Source organism: Felis catus, chromosome X (genome assembly GCF_018350175.1).
Source record: "Felis catus isolate Fca126 chromosome X, F.catus_Fca126_mat1.0, whole genome shotgun sequence".
Classification (NCBI taxonomy): Eukaryota; Metazoa; Chordata; class Mammalia; order Carnivora; family Felidae; genus Felis; species Felis catus.
The window spans coordinates 18,331,864-18,356,546 of record NC_058386.1 but is presented as its reverse complement, the minus strand read 5'-3'; the positions used below and the strand labels follow the sequence as shown (position 1 = coordinate 18,356,546).

General features: G+C 41.9%; 1 protein-coding gene across 4 annotated transcripts in view; it reads right to left on the bottom strand.

Annotated features, from left to right (window-relative positions):
* The window catches only part of PHEX (phosphate regulating endopeptidase homolog X-linked), a 220,965-nt gene that overhangs the window by 154,095 nt on the left and 42,187 nt on the right, over positions 1-24,683 (bottom strand). For 3 of the 4 annotated variants that reach the window (XM_045050690.1, XM_045050693.1, XM_045050694.1), the window contains 6 exons: positions 21,911-21,997; positions 20,628-20,854; positions 12,453-12,521; positions 9,746-9,862; positions 6,394-6,477; positions 5,026-5,171 (listed from right to left, as the gene is read on the bottom strand). In XM_045050690.1, the coding sequence (XP_044906625.1) occupies positions 5,026-5,171; positions 6,394-6,477; positions 9,746-9,862; positions 12,453-12,521; positions 20,628-20,854; positions 21,911-21,997 (730 nt within the window). The remainder of the gene's footprint in view (positions 1-5,025; positions 5,172-6,393; positions 6,478-9,745; positions 9,863-12,452; positions 12,522-20,627; positions 20,855-21,910; positions 21,998-24,683) is intronic. The other variant, XM_045050691.1, reaches the window with a different exon arrangement.

The window sequence follows — 24,683 nt, the reverse complement described above, 5'->3', positions numbered from 1 at the left end:
AAAGAAACTTGAGGCCTAGAACCATTAAGTAACTCCTCATGACCACATAGTCAGTGCATCTCCAACTTGGTACGAACACTTGAGGGGTTCAAAAAGTCCACATAAATGCTAGGCCACTTTAGACCAATGAAGTCAGGACCTCTATATAGGGTGGGATCCACCATAAATAATGTTTTTAAGTTTCCCCCAGCTGAGTCCAATGTGCAAACAAGGTGGAGAACCAGTGTAATAAGGAATGGAGGCCAGACCATATAGAGGTGTGTCTACCTCGAAAGCCTGTGTGCTTTTCCCGTGCTACACAGTGATAAATTAATGCCTCTAATTCAACAAAGCTTTCCTGGCCAGTCAAAAGACCCCAAATGCTTTGCAGAAATCTGTGGGTGCGAAAAAGGAACAGCGTGTGAGGCCTTCATGGGCAAGGCATTACTAAGACGACAGTGTAACAAGACCTCCGTGAGCTGGAAGATGGAGTGCAGGGAAGCTCACACAGCAAGACAATGGTGCTGATGAGCTGCTCCAGTGCTTTATAAATATACCGACAGAGCGCTAGAAGCGCAGCTTTCCAGTGCTAATATTACCACGCCAGAAACAGATCTGACCGTAATGACTGAATCACTGCCACCTAATGCTCACATATATCAAAAAACAAAACAAAAATCAGATTCAGCAACAGTCCTTCAAAATAATACATAATATCTTTTTTTTTTTTCAAAAAGCATTTGCAGCAGCATGGTAATTTCCCCAAATGGCAATAAATAAAACAGAGGAAAGTAAAATATCTCGGGAGAGATCCCACCATTGAGAGCACAACATGAAATAATTTCCCAAAGCCTCTGACTGGGAAGAGATTTTTGAAGAAGCTTTTGCTGTCCTTTGTCAATTAGTGACAGCTTACATTTGTTTGCATTTAAGAGAGCATTAAGTGCCTTTTTTGATCCTCCTGACAATGCTAGGGGATGGTTATTATCCTCATTATCAAAGAAAACAGAGTTCAAGGGACTAGCAATTACGTGGCAAATCCAGAACTAACATTTGCTCTTCAGGTCCTCTAAGTCAAACTACCTGAGGTAAGCCAAACAGGTTCTTCTCAAAGCTTCTCAAAGCCAAAGAGATCTTCCCAAATCCTAGAGGCTGCTCAAAGGTACACTTAAGGCAGTGGTTCCAAAGTGTGCCCCCAGACCAGCAGCTACAGCATCACCTGAGAACTTGATAGAAAATCCCTAGGCCTCACTTCAGATCTAATCAATCAGAGCTATGGGATGGGACCTAGCAGTCTATTTTAACAAGCCCTTCAGGGAGTGCTGATGCTTGTCAGGCTTGAGAACCACTGGTCTAGGAAAACTCTATCTCCTCATCTTTCTGCAAACACAGCTAAACTAGGACTTTCTAAATCCCAGATCAGTGCTTCTTAAACTTTCATGTGTATATGAATCCCCTGGGGATCTTACTAAATTGCAGCAGGTCTGGAGTGGAGCCTGATTTCTGCATTTCTTTTTTTTTTTTTTTTTAATGTTTATTTATTTTTGAGACAGACAGAGCATGAACGGGGGAGGGGCAGAGAGAGAGGGAGACACAGAATCGGAAGCAGGCTCCAGGCTCTGAGCCATCAGCCCAGAGCCCGACGCGGGGCTCGAACTCACGGACCGTGAGATCATGACCTGAGCTGAAGTCGGATGCTTAACCGACTGAGCCACCCAGGCGCCCCTGATTTCTGCACTTCTAACAAACTCTCAGTCCAGGCCCATATTGGTCTCCATGGGTCATACTTTGAGCAACAAGGCCCTAGATCACCCTCAGCAGCGCTGAGCCCTGTAAGAGGTCCACATAACAACACATTTTCCAGGTCAGCCTCTACAACCCTATGTTCATTAAAAATCATCTCACTGTACACCGTGCTTGCTTTATATTAAACTAATACTGAAGACAGGAAAGATCACAGAGGCTTGGCAAAATCTCCAAGGGTTTGCTTTAGGCCAGCCTGCTTAAAAAAACAAAACAAAACAAAACAAAGCACTGATGCAGATGATCTCTAGGAGACCAGGTCTTGCCAGGAAGACCCCGAGAAAAATCTCTATAAACCCATCCTTCCTCGGCCTCTCCCCTCCTTCCATTTTGCTCCTCAGACCAAATTAGATGGTTGATTGTCTGAGGTAGCCGCAGGTCTGGAGTCGGGAGAGATCTGATGGGAGGACAGAAGGGGAGGGACATCTGCAGCACCTCTCAACCAGTGACATACTAGTAAATGTTTCACAACTGGCTTTCCAAGAGGGGGGAAAAAAAACACTTGCTTTGTAGAATTTGCCGATTTCCATGCTGTGAATATTCCCACCAGAGTTGATTTCAAACTGTTCACATGAGATCACTCAACAGTGAGCTAGGAAGAGACGGGCATAACTTGAGGGACCTAGCACAACACAGCGTCTTCACCCCTTCCACCTTGACCGCCAACTCCTTTTCACTACAGACAGCCTCCATCTTGGGCCTCCAAATGGCCCTGCCCTGGCCACCGACTCCCTGAACTGCAAGGGCCAATGCAGCCTCTGGCACCACCTCTGGGAGATGCCATTGCTCTAGTTTTGCACCATGCACCATCATTTGCCAGGGAGCAAGTGCCACTGCCCCCACAGCCATTGGGTCAGAAGGAAAACCCTAATACCACAAGGCTGTCAGGGGGCATGCTGTAAGAGGGGAAGCAGCAGTCGAGCAATGACCAGCCGATACCAACCCAGGATGGCCTTTAACCAGGAAATGCCAGGGGAACTATCTCCAAAACTAGTAGTGAAATGTCTGAAAAGGGTCTCTTTTCCATACAGGGACATGTATGTAAGAGACAGGACGTAGAAATGAGGGTGGCCCAGTTTAGAATCTCAGCTCTACCTCTGCATCAAGGTATGTGCTGCAGAAATCCCTTTCCCTCAGCTTCTTCATCTGTAAAGTGGGAACAAGACTTGTTTTTTTTTTTTTTTAAGATCAAAGATAACTATTTGGGTGCCTGGGTGGCTCAGTTGGTTAAGCGTCTGACTTCGGCTAAGGACATGATCTCACGGATTGTAGGTTTGAGCCCTACGTAGGGATTTGTGTTGACAACTCAGATCCTGGAGCCTGCTTCGGATTCTGTGTCTCCCTCTCTCTCTGTTCCTCCCCCACTGACTCTCTCTCTCTCTCTCTCTCTCTCTCTCTCTCTCTCTCAAAAACAAATAAAACATTAAAAAAAAAGATCAAAGGTAACTATTAATCATAATGGTGGTTAACATGAATAAGTCTTCAAAGGTAGTGACATGATGGGGAAAGATAGGGTAAAATAGCTAGAGAGGGAAAGGTTAGGACTTGAGATCTCTGAATGTAGAAAAAAATATATATATTTTAAAACAGTGCTGGGAACGTCTGACCATGAGAAAAACTCCTTCAGGACTGACCATGAGAAAAGCTCCCTCAGATCTAAAGTTTTTCTTAAAATTGTAACAAACACTACCTACTCCCCTGTCATGTTTCCCACAGAAATGAACAACTCAGCACCTACAGTTATCAGGCCAACAAAGAAAAAAAGTGGGGAGGGACGGACCAAAACCCTATAAAATAAAGCCCTTTGCCCATAGTCAGGGGTCCTCACTTTCAAATGCCCCCTCTCCGGAAAGAGAGCTTTTGTGTTATTCTTACTTTTGCTATTCTGGCTTTTTAATAAACTTTTGCCTGCTGCTAATTTTATTTGGTGTCCACCTCTTCATTCTCTGAAGCAGCTACACAGTGAACCCTGGGTACTGAGGTAAAAATCCTGCAATGGTAAGAGTCCCCCCCCCCCCAAAAAAAAAAAACAAACCACTAACTGAAAGACTCTCCTGAAATGCGGATTCTGGGGACTTGCCTCAGAACTACTGCACCAGCCCCTGTGGAGGAGGGGCCTCGGGAAAGAGGCCCAAAGAGGCCCTTTTCCCAAGGGCCCAAGTGACAAGGTGATGCTGCCAGCATTGCTGGTCTAGGGAGCACACCTTGAATAGCCAGTCTCCACCCCACACAGACACTTACCTAGCTCTAGACTCAACTTTCACTTGGAAAATTTTCATAGGATCACTGCTTATCTCTAAGTGGCAGAATTTTCAGTAGATTTATTATCTCTTCTCTCCCTTTTCTGTATACTTTCCTCAATGAACACATATTCCCTCTATCATGAGAAAATATCATCTTAAAAGGAAAAGCAGCTCTTCCAAAGTGTTGAAGTGTTCCCACAAGCAGGGATGGATGCTGAAGTTTATTTCTAGGATTTCTGCAGGCGTCTTTTCTTTTTTAACATAAGTCCCAGCAAGATAGCCTTGTCTGAGTCCAAATAAGAAAATATGATTTTTAATTATGGCCTGGCAATTAGCCTAGTAAGCTGCCTTTGAAAATGACTTGACCATTCTGTGCTTCATTTTCTGTAGTCAAATCTGAATGGCTTCATCAAGATGTACAATTCTCTTTCACGGGCGATTTCAGGATTTCCTTGTTTTGTAGTGCTGAAGTAGCAAATCAACAAACTCTAAAACACGCTTTAAAATAAGGAAAACCAGACAGTTCCTGAAGTCGTTTCATCCGTCCAATTTTTCCACGGCTGTCAGAGTACTCTTATTCAGCACAGGGGCTTCAGTAATATTGCAGCAAAGGGGCTTAAAGGCTAAACAGAAACCAGGGGGAAAAAAGGCAGCAAAGGACAAAGAATGAACTGGAAAAAAAAAGATATTCATATAGAAAGCTCAGAAAATAATATATATAACTAGTTCCCAAAACTAGGGAACAATTTAGGTTTTCAGACAGAAAATATGGAGAAAGATGAGAAATAAGGAGCAAAAACATTGTGTATTTGCTGCTATCACAGCAAGTAAATTATATCAGATGATCATTTTGGCCAATTTGTCACAAAGGGCACCACGATTTTCCCTAAGACTCTTTTGATGTAACTTTCTTTAACAACAGTTATACCAAAGATATTCGAGGAAAGGCTTTATAAAGTAAAAACAAAAGTCACAATAAAATGCAAAAGAAAGCTCTTACTTCTTCCGCTCAGAGCCTAATATCCTAAACAAATCCTTAAAGTACTGCGGGACACGGACAACCACGTTCTCTGAAGGGTCAATGTCTTTCAGACCTGGGTAGAGTCTAGAATCGATGACCTTCTTGATGTAGCCCAGCCAGTCAAACTGAGGAGAGAGAGAAAAACATCGACTGATAGAGCACCTGTTGGGCAGCAACCAAGGAGAAAGGCAAATATAGTTGGCTAAACATAGTCCATCGCTTGTAATGGATTTGTGACCAAAGTTAGAGATGTAACTGCTCGAATCTACAAAAGAAATGACTGGTCACTGCCACCCAGACCTACTGCCTGAATCATAGATTCCACACGTGCTCTGTACCATCTGCCCAGACAGCACACCCCCTCACACGGTGACAGGCACAGTCACTCACTCCCTGGCCCCTCCGGCACCCTCCCTCTCTCCTTAGCTCTCCCTCCTTCATTCTCTACCCCCACCTGGACTCCTTCCTCCCATTCCTTTCCCCACACACTCCATCCTTGTGCTTACCCTCACCCCTGCCCCCTGCCCCCATTCACTCGTGTCCACACACAGATGCCCCACATACTACTGGCCTCCCCTCTGGTGCAGCCTTTCTTACACAGGGAAAAATAGGCAGCAACAACAAGTAACATGTGTCCCCTCTTCAGAGCATCACTAACTTGGTGTTTTTAACCGGCTACCCCAAAAGTCATTTCTTGTCTTTTTCTTTTTTTCCTCCCTTTCCTGTATCCACTATTGAAATGGAAAACCAGTTAGTCACTTGTGGCCTCCCCTGTAGGCAAGGGATGGCCATGGTTCCCAATCTTAAGAAATAAAGGGAAGATATGTGCGAATATCCTGGAAAAGCTTCGTGGTTGTTTTTGGTTTTTTTTTTTTTTTTTTTCCTGCTAAAAGAGACAGCCATGGCTATCCTGGCCCTTCCCCTTTCTTCCTGACCTGATGGCAGGTGTGAAACGTGGGGCTGTGGCAGTCACCTCGCAGCCATGAGTCATCACACAGGAAGTCAAGAAGCCAACAGACTTAGGAGAGTGGAGTGGAAAGAACAAAACGTTGGTCTTTGACAACACTGTTAGCCAGCAAGAGCAATACCAACAGCCACCTACGTTTAGACTTTTGTCATGTAAGAAAATGGGCTTTAAGTTTTTAAGCCACTCCTGGGAAGGTTTTCTGTTTCCTACAAAAGAAAGCATCCTGAGGCACAAAGGATATCCTATGTGGTGAGGGACAAATAGGATGATAACCAATAAGAGTGGTAGGTTTCACAAGGCAAAAGTTTACACACACATGATGCAAAGTCACTCGTAAAATGACCAGTTAAGATAAAATTTCCTAGATCATTTTCACCAACCTGAGGAATCATAGCACTCAGCTGGGAAATGTTCATTTTGTTATACATGGCCTCACTGGTTCGGTTTTCATGTGGAATCATTATCTGTTGGAAAGAGGCTTTGGTTATTTTTTCAAACAAACCATTTCTTGATGCATGACTACTTTCTACTTGTGCCAAAACATCTGCCTAGTATCATAAAGGTTTTCAAGATTTCGGTGCAGTGCTGAACTTGGGAGATGGGGGGGGGGGACACATCACTTTAGGCAAAATTAGCATTACAATAATAAAAAGAAACTTTCCTGTCCTGTTCAGTGTGAAACACTGTCCTCACCATAAAAACAACTTCCCAAATCCTTTCCTCACTTGTAATGTGGTTGGACAAAAATCTATTACTGGCTCAGGTTTGATAGCCAAAGTGAGATTAGGCAACTAAGACACACATCCAGCTTCACCTGTGGTATCCAGATAATGATCCGAATAGCTCGTGAACCACAGACCATCCCTTCATCCCTCGGAGCCTATTTTCACTAAAGAGCACTGGACTATCAGGATACCACTGCCATCTGTGATCATTCTGTCGACAGCTCATTATCTCCCCTCTCCTCTTTCCTCTGCTTTCTCTGGCCTTGAGATTCTCCTGTCACCACTGCTCGGAGAATGAGTTCAGTTACCACTCAAATACATATTTCTAAGTCTACATGTCCGGCCTTGATTCTTCACACACTTTCTACTCCCAATACTCAGGCCCTTGGCCACTGTGCCAGTACCAAATCTAAGCTTCTGGCCTCTGCTGTGATGAATCTAAGAAGAGCAGCAATGATTATCTTCCTCAAGGGCCACCTTAATCACTTCCATGGACAGGAAGTAGCTCCCCATAGCCCTAAACCATGTCATGCTTTTGCCATAAGGCCCTCCATCATCTGACTCCCTTGCATTAAACTTGTCACCTCCTACCTCACGTCTCATGCAGGACTCTCCTGCCCTGGCACCCCCATCCACCATCACCACTCCCATAGTTTGAACTATAGATTCAAAACTTTGCCCAACATTCATTTTCTCTGTCAAACGTTCCCAATTAAACTCTACTTCACTCTAATTACAAGGGCCACTCCATCAACAAGACCTCCCTTTGTACACACTTCTTTCTAGCTGGTACTGGTTAAATGAACACTTGCATGGCTAGATTGATACGGACTTTTTGTGCTTGGCTAGTTGTCCTGTCTACCCAGATTCAGAAATTTCCCTAGTATTATGTGTCCCACTAATTTTGAATGACCTAGGCGTGTACAAGATGGGAGGTGAGAGTTACTGGCTGGCCAAAAATCCATGCACCATAGATTTTTCAAGACAAAATCACACAGGGCTGAGTGATCGACATCGGCCCCCTCTTTTCTAAATGCTTCAGTGCCCTCAGCTTCTCCCTCCTCACCCTCCACAGGAGAGACTTCATGAATCTTACAAACACCTTCCTGGATCTGTCTGAATCGTCGTTGCCTCAGAGAATGTCTCTCCTCCCTCTCTACTAGGGCTCACAGCCCCAGACTGAAGCCCTTTGGCCTCAGAGCTGTTTTCAGCTCTCTGCCAACTACTTCCCCCCACCCCGTGGACTTGTCACTTCATTTAGCCTCTCAACAATTCCCAGTCTTGCCTCAACCCAGCTGTTTTTAGTTCCCTTTTTGGTCCAAATCCCTGGCTCAGGGCAAGGCCTTCTCCCCCTATATCAGAGGTTCAGTCCAAATTAGAGCTCTGGGTCTCCTATTTGCCTGGGAAGGGAATCCAGATGGCCTCTAGACATGACTTAGAGGCCCAGTCTTTGACTCTACAACATCTGCAGCCGTCTTCACACACTCTTCAAAGGTAACTGCAGGAATGAACTTTTTGTTCTGCAAGTAGGAGTTTGGAGAGAGGTAACAAGTACATCACTTCAGCTGAAAGAAAAGAAATCCTCCTGACCCTTATCAATTATCCCTACTCCATACCTGAACACCATACCACCACTTTGCCTAACACCAAACCAAGCAGCACTTGGACTCACATGCAACTCCATATTTTTACCAACTTCTATTATAAAAGACTATACTCCATATGCAAGATCTTCTTGATAAAAATATCATTTTTTTGTCCACTACAAGGTATCCCCACAAGCAGATTTTACATTTGCTCCCTCTGGTCCTGAGAACACATAGGGATTTAATACTTTGCTTCTTCTACAAAAGAAGTTATATTCTTTTTTTTAATTCTTTTTTTTAACATTTATTTTTATTTTTGAGAGACAGAGAGAGACAGAGCATGAGTGGGGGAGGGTCAGAGAGAAAGGGAGACACAGAATCTGAAGCAGGCTCTAGACTCTGAGCTGTCAGCACACAGCCCGACATGGGGCTCGAACTCACGGACCGCGAGATCATGACCTGAGCCCAAGTCTGATGCCCAACAGACTGAGCCACCCAAGTGCCCCGAAAAGAAGTTATATTCTGAACAAAGCTAACCACTGAGGATTTCTCATTGTTCTCCCTCAAGTTTGTTCCTAGGTCTCTACCCTGAACGTGAAAGAACTTAAAGTAACTTACACAGAACATAGCATTTACATGTGGCAAGAGAAGAATAAAAAACAGGATTAGGTACAAGGTAGCACCAGGAAAGCAGCTAAAAAATGCTTAGCAGCATGCCCTATACACTTTCTACATCAAATTATGTATCAAATATCTAGTTTGGGTACACAGACTTCCCAAAGCCCCAATCTTAGGTCAGAATGATCCTGAGTGGGAATGATATAAAGAATAGACTAGATTTAAAAAGTCAGTTAAGTGTCCAACTTCGGCTCAGGTCATAATCTCGTGCTTCGCGGGTTCGAGTCCTGGGTTGGGCTCTGTGCTGACAGCTCAGAGCCTGGAGCCTGTCTCGGATTCTATGTCTCCCTCTATCTTTGCCCGTCCCCCATTCATATTCATTCATTCATTCATTCATTCATTCATTCATTCTCTCTCTCTCTCTCTCTAACATAAATAAAAAACTTTAAAAAAATAAGCTTCCCTCAAGCCAAATCCATACAGATTTATTAACCAACTATTCTTCTATAGGAACCACACAGAGTTTTTTCTAGGAAAACATAGAGGATCTCCCTGGTGCTATTCTTTGGCCACAGCTGAGCAGCATCTGGACTTTGGGCTTCAAGCAGGGAGACAGAAGGAGTGAAGAGCTCTTCTCTCTGTCATGGTTCTTCCTGTTACTTCCCAGAAGGGATGCTATTAGTTATACCTTGGACCCAAAGGACAATGCCACAGAATGCTATTTTTATATTTATTTTCACTCGTGATATACTTCTTTTAAAATAAGGGGGAAAATAAGAAAGAGATTTCACATTAAGACTTACCTCGGCTATCTTAATTTCCAGTCTAAGCACTGACTTCATGTCATGCTCCGCTCGGGAGCTATTAGCTCCCAAAAGCACAGCAGTATCCACCATGAACTTGTAAAGGGCATCCCGATACTACAAGAGATAAAGAAGCAAGTGACCATGACAAGAGCCTATTCAAAAGTATGTTTCAGGGACACGGAAAGACAGAAACAGCAGGTGGAAATAAATGTTCTTCATTTTCACTCTGTACTCAAAGTATAGTATAGGCATTCGGCAATACCAACCACCCACCTACCACTTTGAGAGAAAGAAGAGTACAGCTACTTGTGTACTGTTTCCATGAGAGACAGAGATGTCCAGCCACCAAGGGTCAAGAGAACTAGTTTTCTGGCAACCAGTGATATTATGGATACACGAAACATCTCCAAATGAGCCCAGAATAGAAAGCTAAAGGTCAGACTCCTCTTTCCAAGCAAGTGAGGCTTTAATAAAATAATGGGAAAGAACCGTTGCTAAAAGCAGGAGGCATGATCCATGAAGACTAGTGGAAATTGTGATTTATTCTCTTTTGGCTCAATTTACCCACCTTCACATTAAGAAATTAAAGACCTGTGATTGCAGCCCTGTCCTTTAAATTTTGTATGGATTTTACAAAGTTTTCCTCACTGCTCAGGGAACAAAAAAGAGAAGAGAGGAATGATAAAGAGAAACCCAGCAAACAGCATATACCCAGTTTCCTCCTTGCATGTTCATATACCCATTTTCAGGCTATTCACAGGTCATTGGAGAGGGACCCTACTCTGTGGGAACTGTGGAAGTTTGTTGAGGGTCATCTCTCCTTTCAGATATATTTGTGAGAACTCAAAACCCCACATAATAAATTATCTCATAGTTCTGTTATGGGACTAAGATTTCTTCCTAACAGACACTTATGACCTTGAGACCAATATAGTGCTTGCATATAGCAGGGCCTTAACAAATATTTGTTAATCAGTAAGCAAGTTTTGCAAATAGTCTTAATTAGAAACAATGTTTTGTAATTCCCAGTTCAACTTAAGAAATTATTTAGTCAATCAATACATGTATAAAAGGTCTTGCTAGGCATTCGGTGCTTATGGGGGGTACAGATGAAAAATTACATAATGCATGAGTCTGGGTTCTCAATGTGTGATCCAGGGAGGGAGATAAACATGTAATTATTAACTGTAACATTAGAGAGACAAAAATAAGTTCTTTAACAAAGCTGCTAAGGGTTTGCAAACTCAAGAACTGAAGAAGAATTCCAGCCTGGAAAAACCGGCACAGCGCACTTGAAGGAGACAGATTCAGGAGCAGTGAAGAGTCCTCCTGTGTGTTGAGTAAGATGCCTTTGTTGGGGGAAAAGTAAAAGTATATCAGACAGCAAAAGTGCTTTGGGATCATGTCATGAAGAGACCTTGAAATCCCTCTAAGGAACTCAGAGCCTAGCGCATGAGCAGAAGCATGCTGGGAGCTATATTTTGAGAAGGGGTCTTGTCCAGTGGTGCTAAGGAGGCAATGAAATGAATAGGAGGAGGTAACAGTTAAAAGGCTACTTATTGTAGTCAAGTCGAGAGTTAACAAGGATCTGACCTAAGGCACTAAAAATAGAAAGGAGGGACCAGAGATTAAACAGAGATTTTTAAGTGTCTGACTCTTGGTTTTGGCTCAGGTCATGATCTCGCAGTTTGTGAGTTTGAGCCCCCCATCAGGCTCTGTGCTGACAGCATGGGGCCTGCTTGGGATTCTCTCTTTCTTCCTCTCTTTCTGCCCCTTCCCCGTGAGTGCTGTCTCTCTCAAAAAACAAACAAAAACTGTAACAAAACACAACAAAAAACAACCTTCTTTGATAAGTGTCCTCACAAAGAAAGTTAGTTGCTGAAGATCTTACCTAGCTTCCTGCCCTTCATTCAGAACCTTCCGGTTACAGGATTTAGTATCAGCAAAGATGCAAGGACTTCCATTGTGAGCCAACACTTCTCAGTTCCTACATTCTTAGGCTGGCCCAGAAACCAGTGAACTCCCTAGTCAAGGGTCCCCTGGATCTGAGGGTCCTTTGGAAGTTCAACCAAGTTTCCAAAGTGAATTGAAAGTGTCAGGAGTGACGCAGCGCTACTCCAATCTCCAAGAACCTACCAGGTTTCCAAGCCAACCCAAGAAGTCTATCGGAACTGATCCCATCTAGTTCTCATTAACCTTACACTAACCTGTGGCACCTGTTAGGAAAACAGATTCCTGGGCCCCACTTCAAGTCTCCTAAATCAGACTCTCCTGGGCTGCAGCCCAGGAATCAACATTCAACAGGAAGTTCCCAGATGATTCTTAAGCCATACAATTTGAGAACCACTGGTTAACTATGTCAACACAGTTAACACCCCCCACCACCACCACCACCACTTTACTTCTGCAATGTAGAGTGAGCTCTCTACAGTTCTGACTGCAAGCTCATTTCTTGGTTACTTCATTCGGGTGTGCTGTATCCCCAGCTTGATCAACAGGACACTGAGCCTTGATGCCCAGACTTCCAAAAGACAGGGAATGCCATTTGTTTGCCTGAATAAAACACCTCTGTTTCCTGCACTGGGAATATGGTCATCCAATAGTCACATTGCTCATGGCCAGTAAAGAGTCAGGGATTTTACAACAATTTATGAACCCAACAACAGTCTGACAAGGTGCAGAGTTCAACATGGGTAAAACTTACAGACTTGGCTTCTGTGCTATTATCGAGGTAATCTTCCCTCACAGCTAGGGAGAGAGTTGCTTGGTCCAGCTGTTGACACAAAAGAGAAAGCATTCTGTTTGTAATGTAAATTCTTACAAACCCTTTTAATAAGAGTCATGAGATCTGCATTCCAGTCATAGTGTGAGTCTCTGTCACCATTACACAAATAGTTGAATGCACTCAGAGCTACATGCAAACAGGTACTTCAGCAATGACAGAAATTATAAAATGTCAGAGACCTGCCCTTGCTCCATGGTTTCTAATCCTTTTGAGGTTCTATCATACTGAATAGCATCAAGGCTTTCTGAGTTGAAATAGGTCTTGGAAATGATTTGGTTTTCCCCCTTCTTGTGGATAAACATAAGCCAGAGAAACAAGGTGACTTTCCCAAGGTAACATGGCTGGGCAGGGCTCAGAGAAGCATCAGTGTCTTCTGTCACCAGATCTAGTACTTTTCTGGTATTTTACAAAATGCCAGTCTGGAAAGGGCCGATTGACCACATTTTCTACCTCCATACCCCTGAAATACTATACTGCACTGATTTTTTTTATGTTTATTTCAGAAAGAGAGTGCACTCAAGCCAGGGAGGGACAGAGAGAGAGGGAGAGAGAAAATCCCAATCAGGCTCCCCGCTGCCAGTGCAGAACTCAATGTGGGGCTGAATCCTACCAAGAATGAGATCACAACCTGAGCCCAGATCAAGAGTTGGACGGACACTTAACTGACTGAGCCACCCAGGCACCCAGATTTTTTTTAATGTTTGTTTTTGAGAAAGAGAGAGAGACAGAGCATGAGCGGGGGAGGGCCAGAGACAGAAAGGGAGACAAAGAATTGGAAGCAGGCTCCAGGCTCCTGGCTGTCAGCACAGAGCCCGATGCGGGGCTCGAACTTACTAACCGCAAGATCATGACCTGAGCTGAAGTCAGATGCTCAACCGACTGAGCCACCTAGGCACCCCCCAGATTTTTTTTATTTTAAAGGAATCAAATGATAATTTTGTTTTGAGATATCTTTGCAAAATTTAGAACTCTCTCTGGAAAGTTTAGGATAGATGATAAAAATACAAATAATAATCAGACAACTTAACAACCAGAGTTATTATGGAAAAGTAGAGCATAATTTCTTGAATTAAACACCTTCAGCACCTTAAAGGCAATCAAAAGGGACAGACAGCGTTTTCAAAGAATGTGCTACAACAAGTGGACATCCATTTGTAAAGCAAAAAAATGAACCTTGATCCATACCTCACATCTTAAAAACTAACTCAAAATGGATCATAGACTTAAATGCAAAACCCAAAACTATAAAACTTCTAGAAGATAACATAGGGGCAAATCTTTGTGACTTAGGGTTAAACAAAGAGTTATTAGACATGACAACTAAAATCACGATCCACAGAAGAAAAAGTAAGTTGGACTGCATCAACATTAAAAAATTTTGCTCTGTTAAAGACACCGTCAGGAGAATAAAAAGATGAGCTACAGTCAGAGACAAAATATTTGAAAATCACGTATGTGAAAGAGGACTTGTATATAAAGAGCCCTCAAAATGTAACAGTAAGAAAAAAAAACAATTTAAAAGCAAGCAAAAGATCTGAACAGACAATTCATCAAAGAACGTATGAAGATGGAAAGTAATTGCATGAGAAGATGCTCAACATCACTACTAATTAGGAAAATGTAAGTAATAAACAGTAAAACATCACTATACATCATTAGAATGGCAAAAACAAAAGAGCCCACAAACAACCTGCTAACGTAAAAACTGTCCAGGATGGGGGAAAACTGGATCACTCACACAATGCTGGTGGGAATGCAAAATGCAGAGCCACTTTAGAAACCAGTTCGATAGTTTCTTATAAAGTTAAGCAGACACTTATTTATGACCCTGCAACCTCACTCCTAGGTATGTTCCCAAGAGAAATAAAAACTTCTGCTCACACAAAAACCTGCATGCAACTCTGTTCATAATTGCCCCAAACTGTAAACAACCCAAATGTTCTTCAACTGGTGAATGGATAAAGGGTGATACACAAGAAAACACTACTCAGCCATACAAGGGAATGAACTACTGACACATGCAACAACACAGGCAACTTTTAATCACATTCTGAAAAAGGCAAAACTACAGGAACAGAGAAGAGGGTGTAAGGATGGGGAAAACGGTTGACTACAGATGGGCACCATGAGGTAATTTTGTTGGGGGTGATGGAACTGTTCTGTTTTCTGACCATGGTGGTGATTACATGAATATGCGTTTGCCAAAATTTATAGACATGTGCATCACAGATAGTTAATTTCACTGTATATAAATTTAAAAATAAATATTTTTTAAGTTCCAGAACCTCCTCTCAATCTATGGCTATTCTTTCTTGAGTTTTAGCAACTACCTAAAGACTGAATAAAATAGATCCCAACAGCAGATTTTCTAATTTATATAATTCACACAGAAAAAAATTAAGCCAAATTAAGAAGATAGAAAATCTAAATAACAAACCAAAAATTAGTAGCATCTGAATAAAAACTGGATCCTACAGGCACATATCATTAATTTATATTACTGTACACTGTTTTTATCTATCGATTCTAGTTGTTCTTCATTTTTCTACAATCTCAAATATTTTCTTTTTTTAATACATAAAATCTGCAGAGGATCATAGTTTTCCATAAAAATCTCCTTCATATGCAACAAATTCTACAAAGGCCAAGTTAAGAGTTAGTGATGTTATGAAAAATTCAAGGAAAAACATTGCTCTTGTTTCAAGGGGGAAAAAAAGAGGTTTTCATAACATCCATCTTGTCTGCATGTATTACTAAAATCCTCAAATTGCTGTGTTCAATCTTCTTGTCTAATTGGCCCCAAATAACCAAGTCATAAGCCAGACTGGCTTCATCCTACTGAAATTCCCAATCTACCACCATTTCTTCCAAAAATTAAGTGAGCCAGGATCGTGAAACACAATATTATGATTAAGATGCTTTGGCTTTCAATTAGATCTGGACAAGGTGGAGCAGTCTTTTGAGCTTCAGTCACATAGGAAAGGAAACTCAGGAAATGATATCAAGAAAGCCAAAGCTTCCCTCTGATGAAATGAAGTTAAATCTGCTTATTATAAAAGTTTAGATGATTCAATTAAAGTTACTGGACATTTTTTAAACGTTCACACTGTTATAGTTTCTAGGGAACGTTTTCAATACACCAAACAGTTTAAGGTCTGTCAACTAAATCACTTTAGAAGCATATGAACTCTTGAGGCAAAAGACTTTCTCAAGAGACCAACATCAGGACACTGTGTTATTGGAGGTTTGTTAATCCTTGCATTTACAAATGATCTGAATAGCCCAAGTAGAAAATAAAATACGTGTTTTGGAAATCCGATATATTGAACTGAAGGATGAACTTTGTTTCTCCAACTGCAACAAACCTCAGTTTAGGAAAGAAAGCAGTAACACAAAAAGAAACATCTGACAGATTATGATTTAGGATAAAGAAAATACAAAGCAAATAGAAAAACTTCATTTCCAAGAGGGTCTCTCCTTGTCATCCTTACAGATTTTGCTAAAAGTCAGACAAAAGCAGGCCATTGACTAATGAGGACTTTAAGTCACTGTTTCAGTAACAAATACTGAGACAACCATGGTCTTCCAAACATTCTTTCAGGAGCATACATATTCAAGCCTTTTATTGGCCTTTAAATCCTCATTCTTATTCTCTCCTTACGTAAAATAAACCCAAACACATGTAGCAAGGTATGTTTTGGAGCTTTGACTTCTGTTGTTTCCTATATTTTTGTATTTCCTTTCTCCCATTTCAGGCTGTGATAAATCCTGTGCCATCTCGTCATGGGGGAGCTTTACAGAGGACCACTCTGGATTGGAGCACACCCAACTGTCCGTCCTTGGCATGGGGATACTTCTGCCCACTGGAAACGTGCTTTCTTTCTTCACCCAAAGATATTGCCACAGTGCTGTGCCTTCCCAAAACGAGCCCTTTTTCTTAGCCCCATGGGTTTATGGTATTAGAAAAGCTAAAAACATTGACAAATATAGTATGTGATGGTAAAAGAACTCTAAGTACATCGAGAGAGGAGACTTTGAGGTAAGAGACTTCTCCCAGAGCAAAGAGATCTCCTAGGCAGCCAGAGAAGTCCAAGCTGGTCATGAGCAGAGCGGGCAGTCACTGCCCCTAAAAAATTGTAGGATCGCAGAATGGGAGGCCCAGGGCTCTGGCAGCACAGCAGCACACTGGAAGGGCCCATGTGGGCTGAGATAATGGGTTTGTTCTCAGAACCAGGTACCTGATGAGTGGAGGATCTCCTACTGGCCCAGGAAAAGGCTAAGAAATGGGGCAACCAGAAGGTTGGAGAAATGCCCAGACTGGTTCTGTTTCCCACTACAAGGTGGCATGGGAGCTCAGTCAGAGATGAGACCAATGGAAATTGTCTATTTCTTGCATACGTGAACTCGAGATCTGAGAGGTAGGCTGGGTACCAAAAATGAAGAGAGCCAAGTGGTTCTCCAAATGGTTCTGACCAGCTGTCTCGTCATGCTGTAAGAGAAGGATACCTCTTGTCATGTGCTACTGTGTGTCAGTATCTATCTTGTAAACTCTCACATAATTCACCTCATTTAAACATCACAGTGACAGTGAAAAGTACATTCTATTTCACCTGTCAATACTCATGGGGAAAATGAGACTCAGGTGAAGCAGTGTGCACACAGATATTCACTGAGTAAATCACAAAGCCAAACCATGAACTTCAATCTCTTTAACCACAAAGCCTACACTTTTTTCCACTACCCTAGTGGTTTTCAAACTATGTTCCACAAAACGTAAAAGATGCTCCAGTGGAGGGGGTGGGCAGTGCACCTGGGTGGCTCAATTGGTTAAGCATCTGACTTTGGCTCAGGTCATGATCTCAGAGTTCATGGCTTTGAGCCCCACATCAGGCTCTGCACTGACAGTGTGGAGCCTGCTTGGGATTCTCTCTCTCTCTCTCTCTCTCTCTCTCTCTCTCTCTCTCTCTCTGCTCCTCCCCTGCTTGCACTTTCTCTCTCTCTGAAAAATAAACAAACTTTAAGGGACGCCTGAGTGGCTCAGTCAGTTAAGCATCTGACACTAGGTTTCTGCTCAGGTCATGATCTCACAGTTTCATGAGTTCGAGCCCCACACTGGGCTCTGCACTGGCAGCATGGAGGCTGCTTCGGATCCTCTCTCCCTTGCTCTCTGACCCTCCCCCACTCACACGGTCTCTGTTTCTCTCAAATAAATAAAATTTTTTAAAAAGTGCTCCAGAGGCTCCAAATATTTAATCAAATGTTTTATAGTTTTAACTATTTCTAATAAAATCAACACTTGGAAATTCTACAACACTGGCAGCTACCAATACACTAATTTTTGTTGTCAGGTTCATTGGGTTTTAGGCAGATCTCAGAAGAGAGCTTCTTCTACCATATCTAGACACAAGCTTGAACTTCTTTTAACGGTGTCACAATTACAGAGACTGCAGCTCTATTTGTTAATTCAAATGTGTGACTATTCACATAAAATGGTACAAACAGGGACACAACTAAAGCAAATGAACGCTGCGTTCAAATACCAAGCCATGGTCAAACACATCAGTTTGGAACAAGTTACCATCTTGGCAAAAGAGAGCAGTAGTGAAGTCCATGAGTGCCTACTCATATCTGGAGACTAGTCTATTCATTGACAGTCCAGTGTTTCCAAGATCCATTTAATTGAATATTAAGTATGCAAGGCAAGCTGTTAAAAATTGGTTACCATGTTCCTCTATTCTCCATGTTTCTTGTAAGCTGGTATTAAAACTAGAGGCCTGATTAGATCCAAGTTCATTTTTTTTCTTTTCCTTTGGCAAGACATCATGGGTGATGGTGTATGCTTCCCAGTGCCCAGTATCGGAAGGCATACAAAATCTGGTTGCCCCACTTTTAGCAAGGCTACTGTTGATGTTTGGGTTCATTTGATGTCAGTGTGATCTACCATGAATTCCCCCATCAACCACTGACCTAACGGTTCTAAGCTGCTATTGATGATAGCTGCCTTGATCCTTTATTCTCATTAGAAATGTTTTAAAACAGTAACTTTCTAATTTTATTCTTTCTCCTGCATTTTAAAGCTGTGATTCTCCTATAAACAATAATTTTCCCTCATCAACTATTAGTTTACCCTGAAATCGGTCAGATCTACAATGCTGATGAAAATTGACACATCAACCAAAATGCACATGAGATTCCTATTTGGAACCTGACTCAAAGACCAACTGTTTAATTTTTTTAAAGGACATGTTTGAGACATTTCAGGAAAACTGAAAATTAACTAGTTGTTAGATGTTAATTATGGAATCATGATTACTTTGTGATAATAGTCCTTCCATTCTATAAATACTGATTTACCAGTGCAATGATATTAATTTTGGATTTGCTATAAAATGCTCCAGCCTCCCCCACAAAAGAAAAGGTTAGGATAAAACAACAAGAGCCAAAAGCTGCCAGTTGTTGAAGCTGGGTTGATGAGTACATGGGGGTTTGTTATACTATTCTTTTTATTTTTGTATTATTTTCCATAGTAAAATGCTTAAGGAAATAAATTCTTAGACTAGGTCCAGAAACTGGTGAAAAATGAAATGGTTACCATTTGTAATTACTTTTATGTGTGTGAGTCAAGATCTTCTATCACCCAACAGAGTGCAGAAATTTAAGTTTGAAAGTCTCCATCTAACTTCAAAATACTTAAGGTATTTGAAAGGATATCATAACAGTTCTGCAATGAAGAATGACAGCCTTAAAACCTGGTTTGTTTGTTTTTTAAGCAAGGAATCTATTAGCATAACACAGGTCAACTGGACCATTATGTAACATCGTTTTGCCTTGAGTCTTGCATAGCACATCTTATCCAGACAGCATTAGCATGTGTGTCGGTGCCATGTTCCTGTTCCTTCACCCAGCACGGAAGTACAGACATCTCTGGAACTAAGAATTTCCTCCTGAATAGATGGGAATTCTGCCAATGACTAGAGATTTACTGAGACTTCCATTGTCTAAACTATAGCTGGGCAGACCACAGCGTGCTGGCCAGCCTGTCACACAACCACACCCATTCATGTATGTAGTGTCTATGGCTGCTTTCCCAGATGCAACAGCAGAACTGAGTAGGTGAGACAGAGACCATATGGCCCACAGAGCCTAAAATATTTACTATCTGGTCCTTCACAGGAAAAAAAAAATGCCAGCCCCTTGGTATAATAAAAACAAAACTGTAGGGCGTAGATTTTTAAAAGCTGACTTGCAACAAAAGAGGGTAATATACTCTAAAGGTTTTATACTTCTACAATTTGATCATCATTATATCACCAATATTTTCTGGTTTGACAAAGGACAGAACTGGGAGGAAAATAATCAGTGATTCAGTAAAATTTTCATAATTAGTCCAAGTAGCTGTGGAAGTAAAACATTTAACAGGATCAAAACACAAAACAATTTAAGAAATGTTATTTGAATCCTTGCCAAGCTGTTTTACTGATGAGTCTTTGTTGGTAGTTTTCAGACAGTCCCAATTTTACCAATATAATAATGTACCTCAAGGTATGTCTGCATGCCCCATTCCTTCATGGGAGAAATGCTTACTCTCCTAACAGAAAATGCAAACAAATACTTAGAACAAGTTTTTCTTCCTTTTTAAATGAAGGAAGGGAGAATCAGGATGAACTTGACAATGAAATTTTAGATGTGCCTGCAAGAATATGTTAGGGAAAGGTGAACAAAGGCTCGTGGTATGTGTTCTCCTTTGTCAAGGGAAGGATGAGGTGAGGGGAGGAGCAGAGTTCACAAAGTCTTTGCAGCCTGCTCCCCACTTGAATTTAGGGGCCCCACACATGCTCAGAGTAGAGATTTGAGGGCCAGATCAGAGATGACTTGAAACTCATCCACAAGCTTCCTGAAAGGCAGACAAAACTGATTTGTTCCTCATTTACACTCCACAAATCTGGGATGAAGGGGAATATTATAGATCCTAATGATTAACAGAATTGTTATCTGATCATTTCAGTAAGGTGCTAGGATTCTCATTCCCTGGAAACACACCCCAAAAGGCTAACCATGAACTGAACAAATGGGATGAACAAGTGCTCACTATACCTTCAAGATATGTTCGTTGGATGCCTTGTCATCAGGGGACACATAAAGTCGGATGAACACAGAATTGCTGTACTGACCACGAAATGTTGCAAGGGTATGCAAAAGACTGAACTTTCTCTCTGACCACACTCCCTCAGGACCAATATTAGACTCGAGCACAGGCCAGCGAAAAGGTGAATGCCGCAGGATGTGGAGCAATGGTTTGGCATCTGCTCTTTCGATTGCTTCTGAAAGGGAACAGATATGAAAGAAGAGTTAGAATTGCAAACAGGATCACCAAACTAAAAGGCAAGTGTATCTTCTCAAGAGAAAATTCCCGTAAGGTCCCAACTTAGCATTTCAGCTATTCGAGGGAGGTGTGGTAGACTGAGCACGGCCACAGAGACAGAACTACCTCTGATTCACACTTCAGTGTGGCTGCCTAAACTTGGGGTTCTTGCCAGGAGAGCAGACTAGGGAACCTGCTGAAATTCTTGACAATAAAAGATGGGCTCACTACAGCCCAATGAGCGATATTAGGCTGAGAATATTTTGGAAAACTACGGAACCACCCTAGGTAAAGGAAACTGCTTGGTAAAACCAACCCCTCCCCACTATGCATGAATTAATGCCTCAAGGCTACTTTGTCATCTTTTACTGCCCTCTTCTACCTCACCAAATAATAACTCAAATCCTAAACAAGTTAACACACTTCCCACTGGCACTGGTTTCTCCTTGCAGTGGTCTTGAGAAAGCACACCAGATAAAATGACAAGTGTCACCTTAACTCCAATCAGACCCAAGATGCCAACACAGGCCTAACACACCCACCAAAGATGCCTGTTAGACTGATGGAAAAGCAGAAGGGGCCCAGCCCACCTGGGAATCTGGATTTTCTTGGGCCCCTGTAAGGTTCTATGGGATATAGCAACACTCCCAAATACCCTCTCTCCCAGGCTCCTTCTCAGACCAGACCTGGCCTCTGGATTCTTATTTCTGCACCACATACAATGGGGTCTGCCCTTCTGACCCTACCCAAGTTTTTCATGGAGTACTTCATACCTAAAGAATCCAAGCCATAGAAATAAAATTATTTTCCTATTTTCTCCATCAAGCTACCAACAGAACATTAAGAACGGGAGAGTCAAAATCCAGTCTCTGAAAATTGTTCCTTTCCTCAAACAACACTTTTAAACATTAATCAAATTCTCAGTAGTTCTCTTTTTCCTTAAATAATATCTTTAAACATTAAGAGAGTCTGTGAAGAAGAGGGTGGTAAATATTTTATTGTCTTTATTACTTACTCTCATTCATGCAAGATGAATAAAGGATTTTGGCTTTCTGTATGGCTTCGGTGTCCCGCCTTCTACTGATAGATTTCTCCAAAAGTGCTAGGAAGGTGGAGAAAGGATTCGTTAGTATCCACCCACACATGGTGCCAAGTTAGAGGTCATATGATAACCACAGTCCCAGCCTCCAGAAAATTAAATGTAAAGGCAGACAGCCCTGCAAAAGACACATCTATAAAAGATACACAGATGGCAGAACCGAGTCCAAGTTGCTTGAGGTTCAAATAAAAAATAAAATTTAACATTCTCTTTTCCAAGGTTCTCCTAACTCACAGAATCCAAAAGTTCAATTTCTAACTGAAACTGGACCTGCTGCAGGGGTTAATGTTTTCTGCTACCTACACAAAAGGAAACAGAATTCATTTATTCAAGAACTAAAAATAACTGAATTCTGTTCCTTGTTTCTGCACCGAGTAATATTCTCAAAGGAGGCAATTTCATCAGAGTCCGGTTTCTTAAGATTTCTCCATAGCCCAGCCTCTCAGGGAGGTCACCTGGAAGAAATTTCCCATTAGAAGTTTTATTCAATGTTGCATAAACATGCTGTGGACATGAAAGAAGTTGTTTAGACAGGAAATGGAGAGGCGAGATTGGAAAGCCTACCCAAATTGCCTGAAAACTTGTCCATTTATACATGCAAAGTCCTGGCCATTTAAATGAGGTCATGTGTATAAAATGGTTGCCAGCATAGACCTGAGCCCACCCAAAAAATGATTTGCTATTTATAAAATCAGTGATGCTTTTTTCTGAAGGTGAAAAATGACAGCTGTCACTATTAAATAGAGGAAGAAAGCCAAGACTCAAAAAAAAAACTACCCTCTTCCCCAAAACACACCTTGGATGCATTTGAGAGTATTAATTTTCCTACATGAAGCCAAGACGAAGAATCCCCATGCAGCACCGTGTTACTGCCTACATCAAGCATCAAACTGCCGTTGTCAAGGCATTTGGAGTTTATTTCTGAAACATCTTAGCAGCCTCCAAATGATGGCACAACAGATGCTCCCAAAGTACTCTGAATAGCTTCAAGACACAATGTAGAGTGCTCATCAAATTAACAAATAATTACGTATTACCTGAAGAGGAGTCTTTACTTCTAAACTAGAAGTTCTACCTTTCTGAGGGCACCTGGGTGGCTCAGTCGGTTGAGTGTCTGACTTCAGCTCAGGTTGTGATTTGATGGTTTGTAGGTTCGAGCCCCACATTGGGCTCTGTGCTCACAGCTCAGAGCCTGGAGCCTGCTTGGGATTCGGTGTCTCCCTCTCTCTCTCTCTCTCTCTCTCTCTCTCTCTGCTCCTCCCCTACATGTTCACGTGCTCTCTCTCAAAAATAATTAAACAATAAAAAAAGAAGTTCTACCTTTATGGGGAAAAAATGCAATCCAGAGCTCCTGTCCAGTTTTTTATGAGCACCTGTATGTCAAACAAGTCCACATTAATTACATGGATTCAAATAAAATACATTGAGTTGGACGTGGGCATTTTCAATTATTTCAACTTGTGTCATGTTTCTTTCTTGTGTGTTATCATAGCAATAAAGCAGGATACCTAGCCCCAAGGATAAAGAAGAGAGATTTGTTTTTTTTTAATAAACATAAAGCTCTAAAACCATATCCACATATCTTTCTATTCAAATCAGATCATGTGCCTTTCAATGGTATTACTTCCACAGTCATTGGACTGTTAGGGAGACACATTTGAAAGTAACTAATCCAAATTCCATTTAAGGACATGATGTTATTCCGATGCTATAAACACTCCACAGATTGCAAACAAGAATGCCCTTAGGACCAAAAACAAGCCACGGGAGCAAAATAATTCACAGCATTAAACATATGCCTGAGTGTGCACCCAAGGCAGTCTGTGTATCACAAGAAGGGAGAAAGAGGACATGTAACACTAAGTAGGGCATTCCCAAAACCCTAACTAGGCACAAATATCAATAATATGTTCAGGCATATCCCAGAGATACTGTGGGTTCAGTCGCAGACTATTGCAATAAACTGAATATTGCAATAAAGCAAGTCAAATTAATTTTTTGGCTTCCCAGTGCATATAAAAGTTATGTTTATACTATACTGTAGTCTAACAAGTGTGCAATAGCATTACGGTTTTTTTTGGAGAGAGAGAGAGAACGTCAGCAGGCAAGAGAGGCTAGGGGAGAGAAGGGAAGGAAGACAGGGGAAGGGAGAGAGAGAATCTTAAGCAGTCTCCACCATCAGCACAGAGCCAATGTGGGGCTCAATCCCATGAGTCTGGGATCCTGACCTGAGCCAAAATCAAGAGTCAGACACTCAACCAACTGAGCCACCCAGGCACTTCAACAATAGCATTGTCTTTAAAAAACAATGTAATACCGGGGCGCCTGGGTGGCACAGTCGGTTAAGCGTCCGACTTCAGCCAGGTCACGATCTCGCGGTCCGTGAGTTCGAGCCCCGCGTCAGGCTTTGGGCTGATGGCTCGGAGCCTGGAGCCTGTTTCCGATTCTGTGTCTCCCTCTCTCTCTGCCCCTCCCCCGTTCATGCTCTGTCTTGCTCTGTCCCAAAAATAAATAAAAAATGTTGAAAAAAAATTAAAAAAAAATAATGTAATACCTTAATTAAAAATACTTGCTTGCTACAAAATGCTAACCATCATGTGAGCTTTTAACAAGTTATAATTTTTTTGCTGGTGGAGGCCCCTGCCTCCATGTTGAGGGCTGCTGACAAATCAGGGTGGTGGCTGCTGAA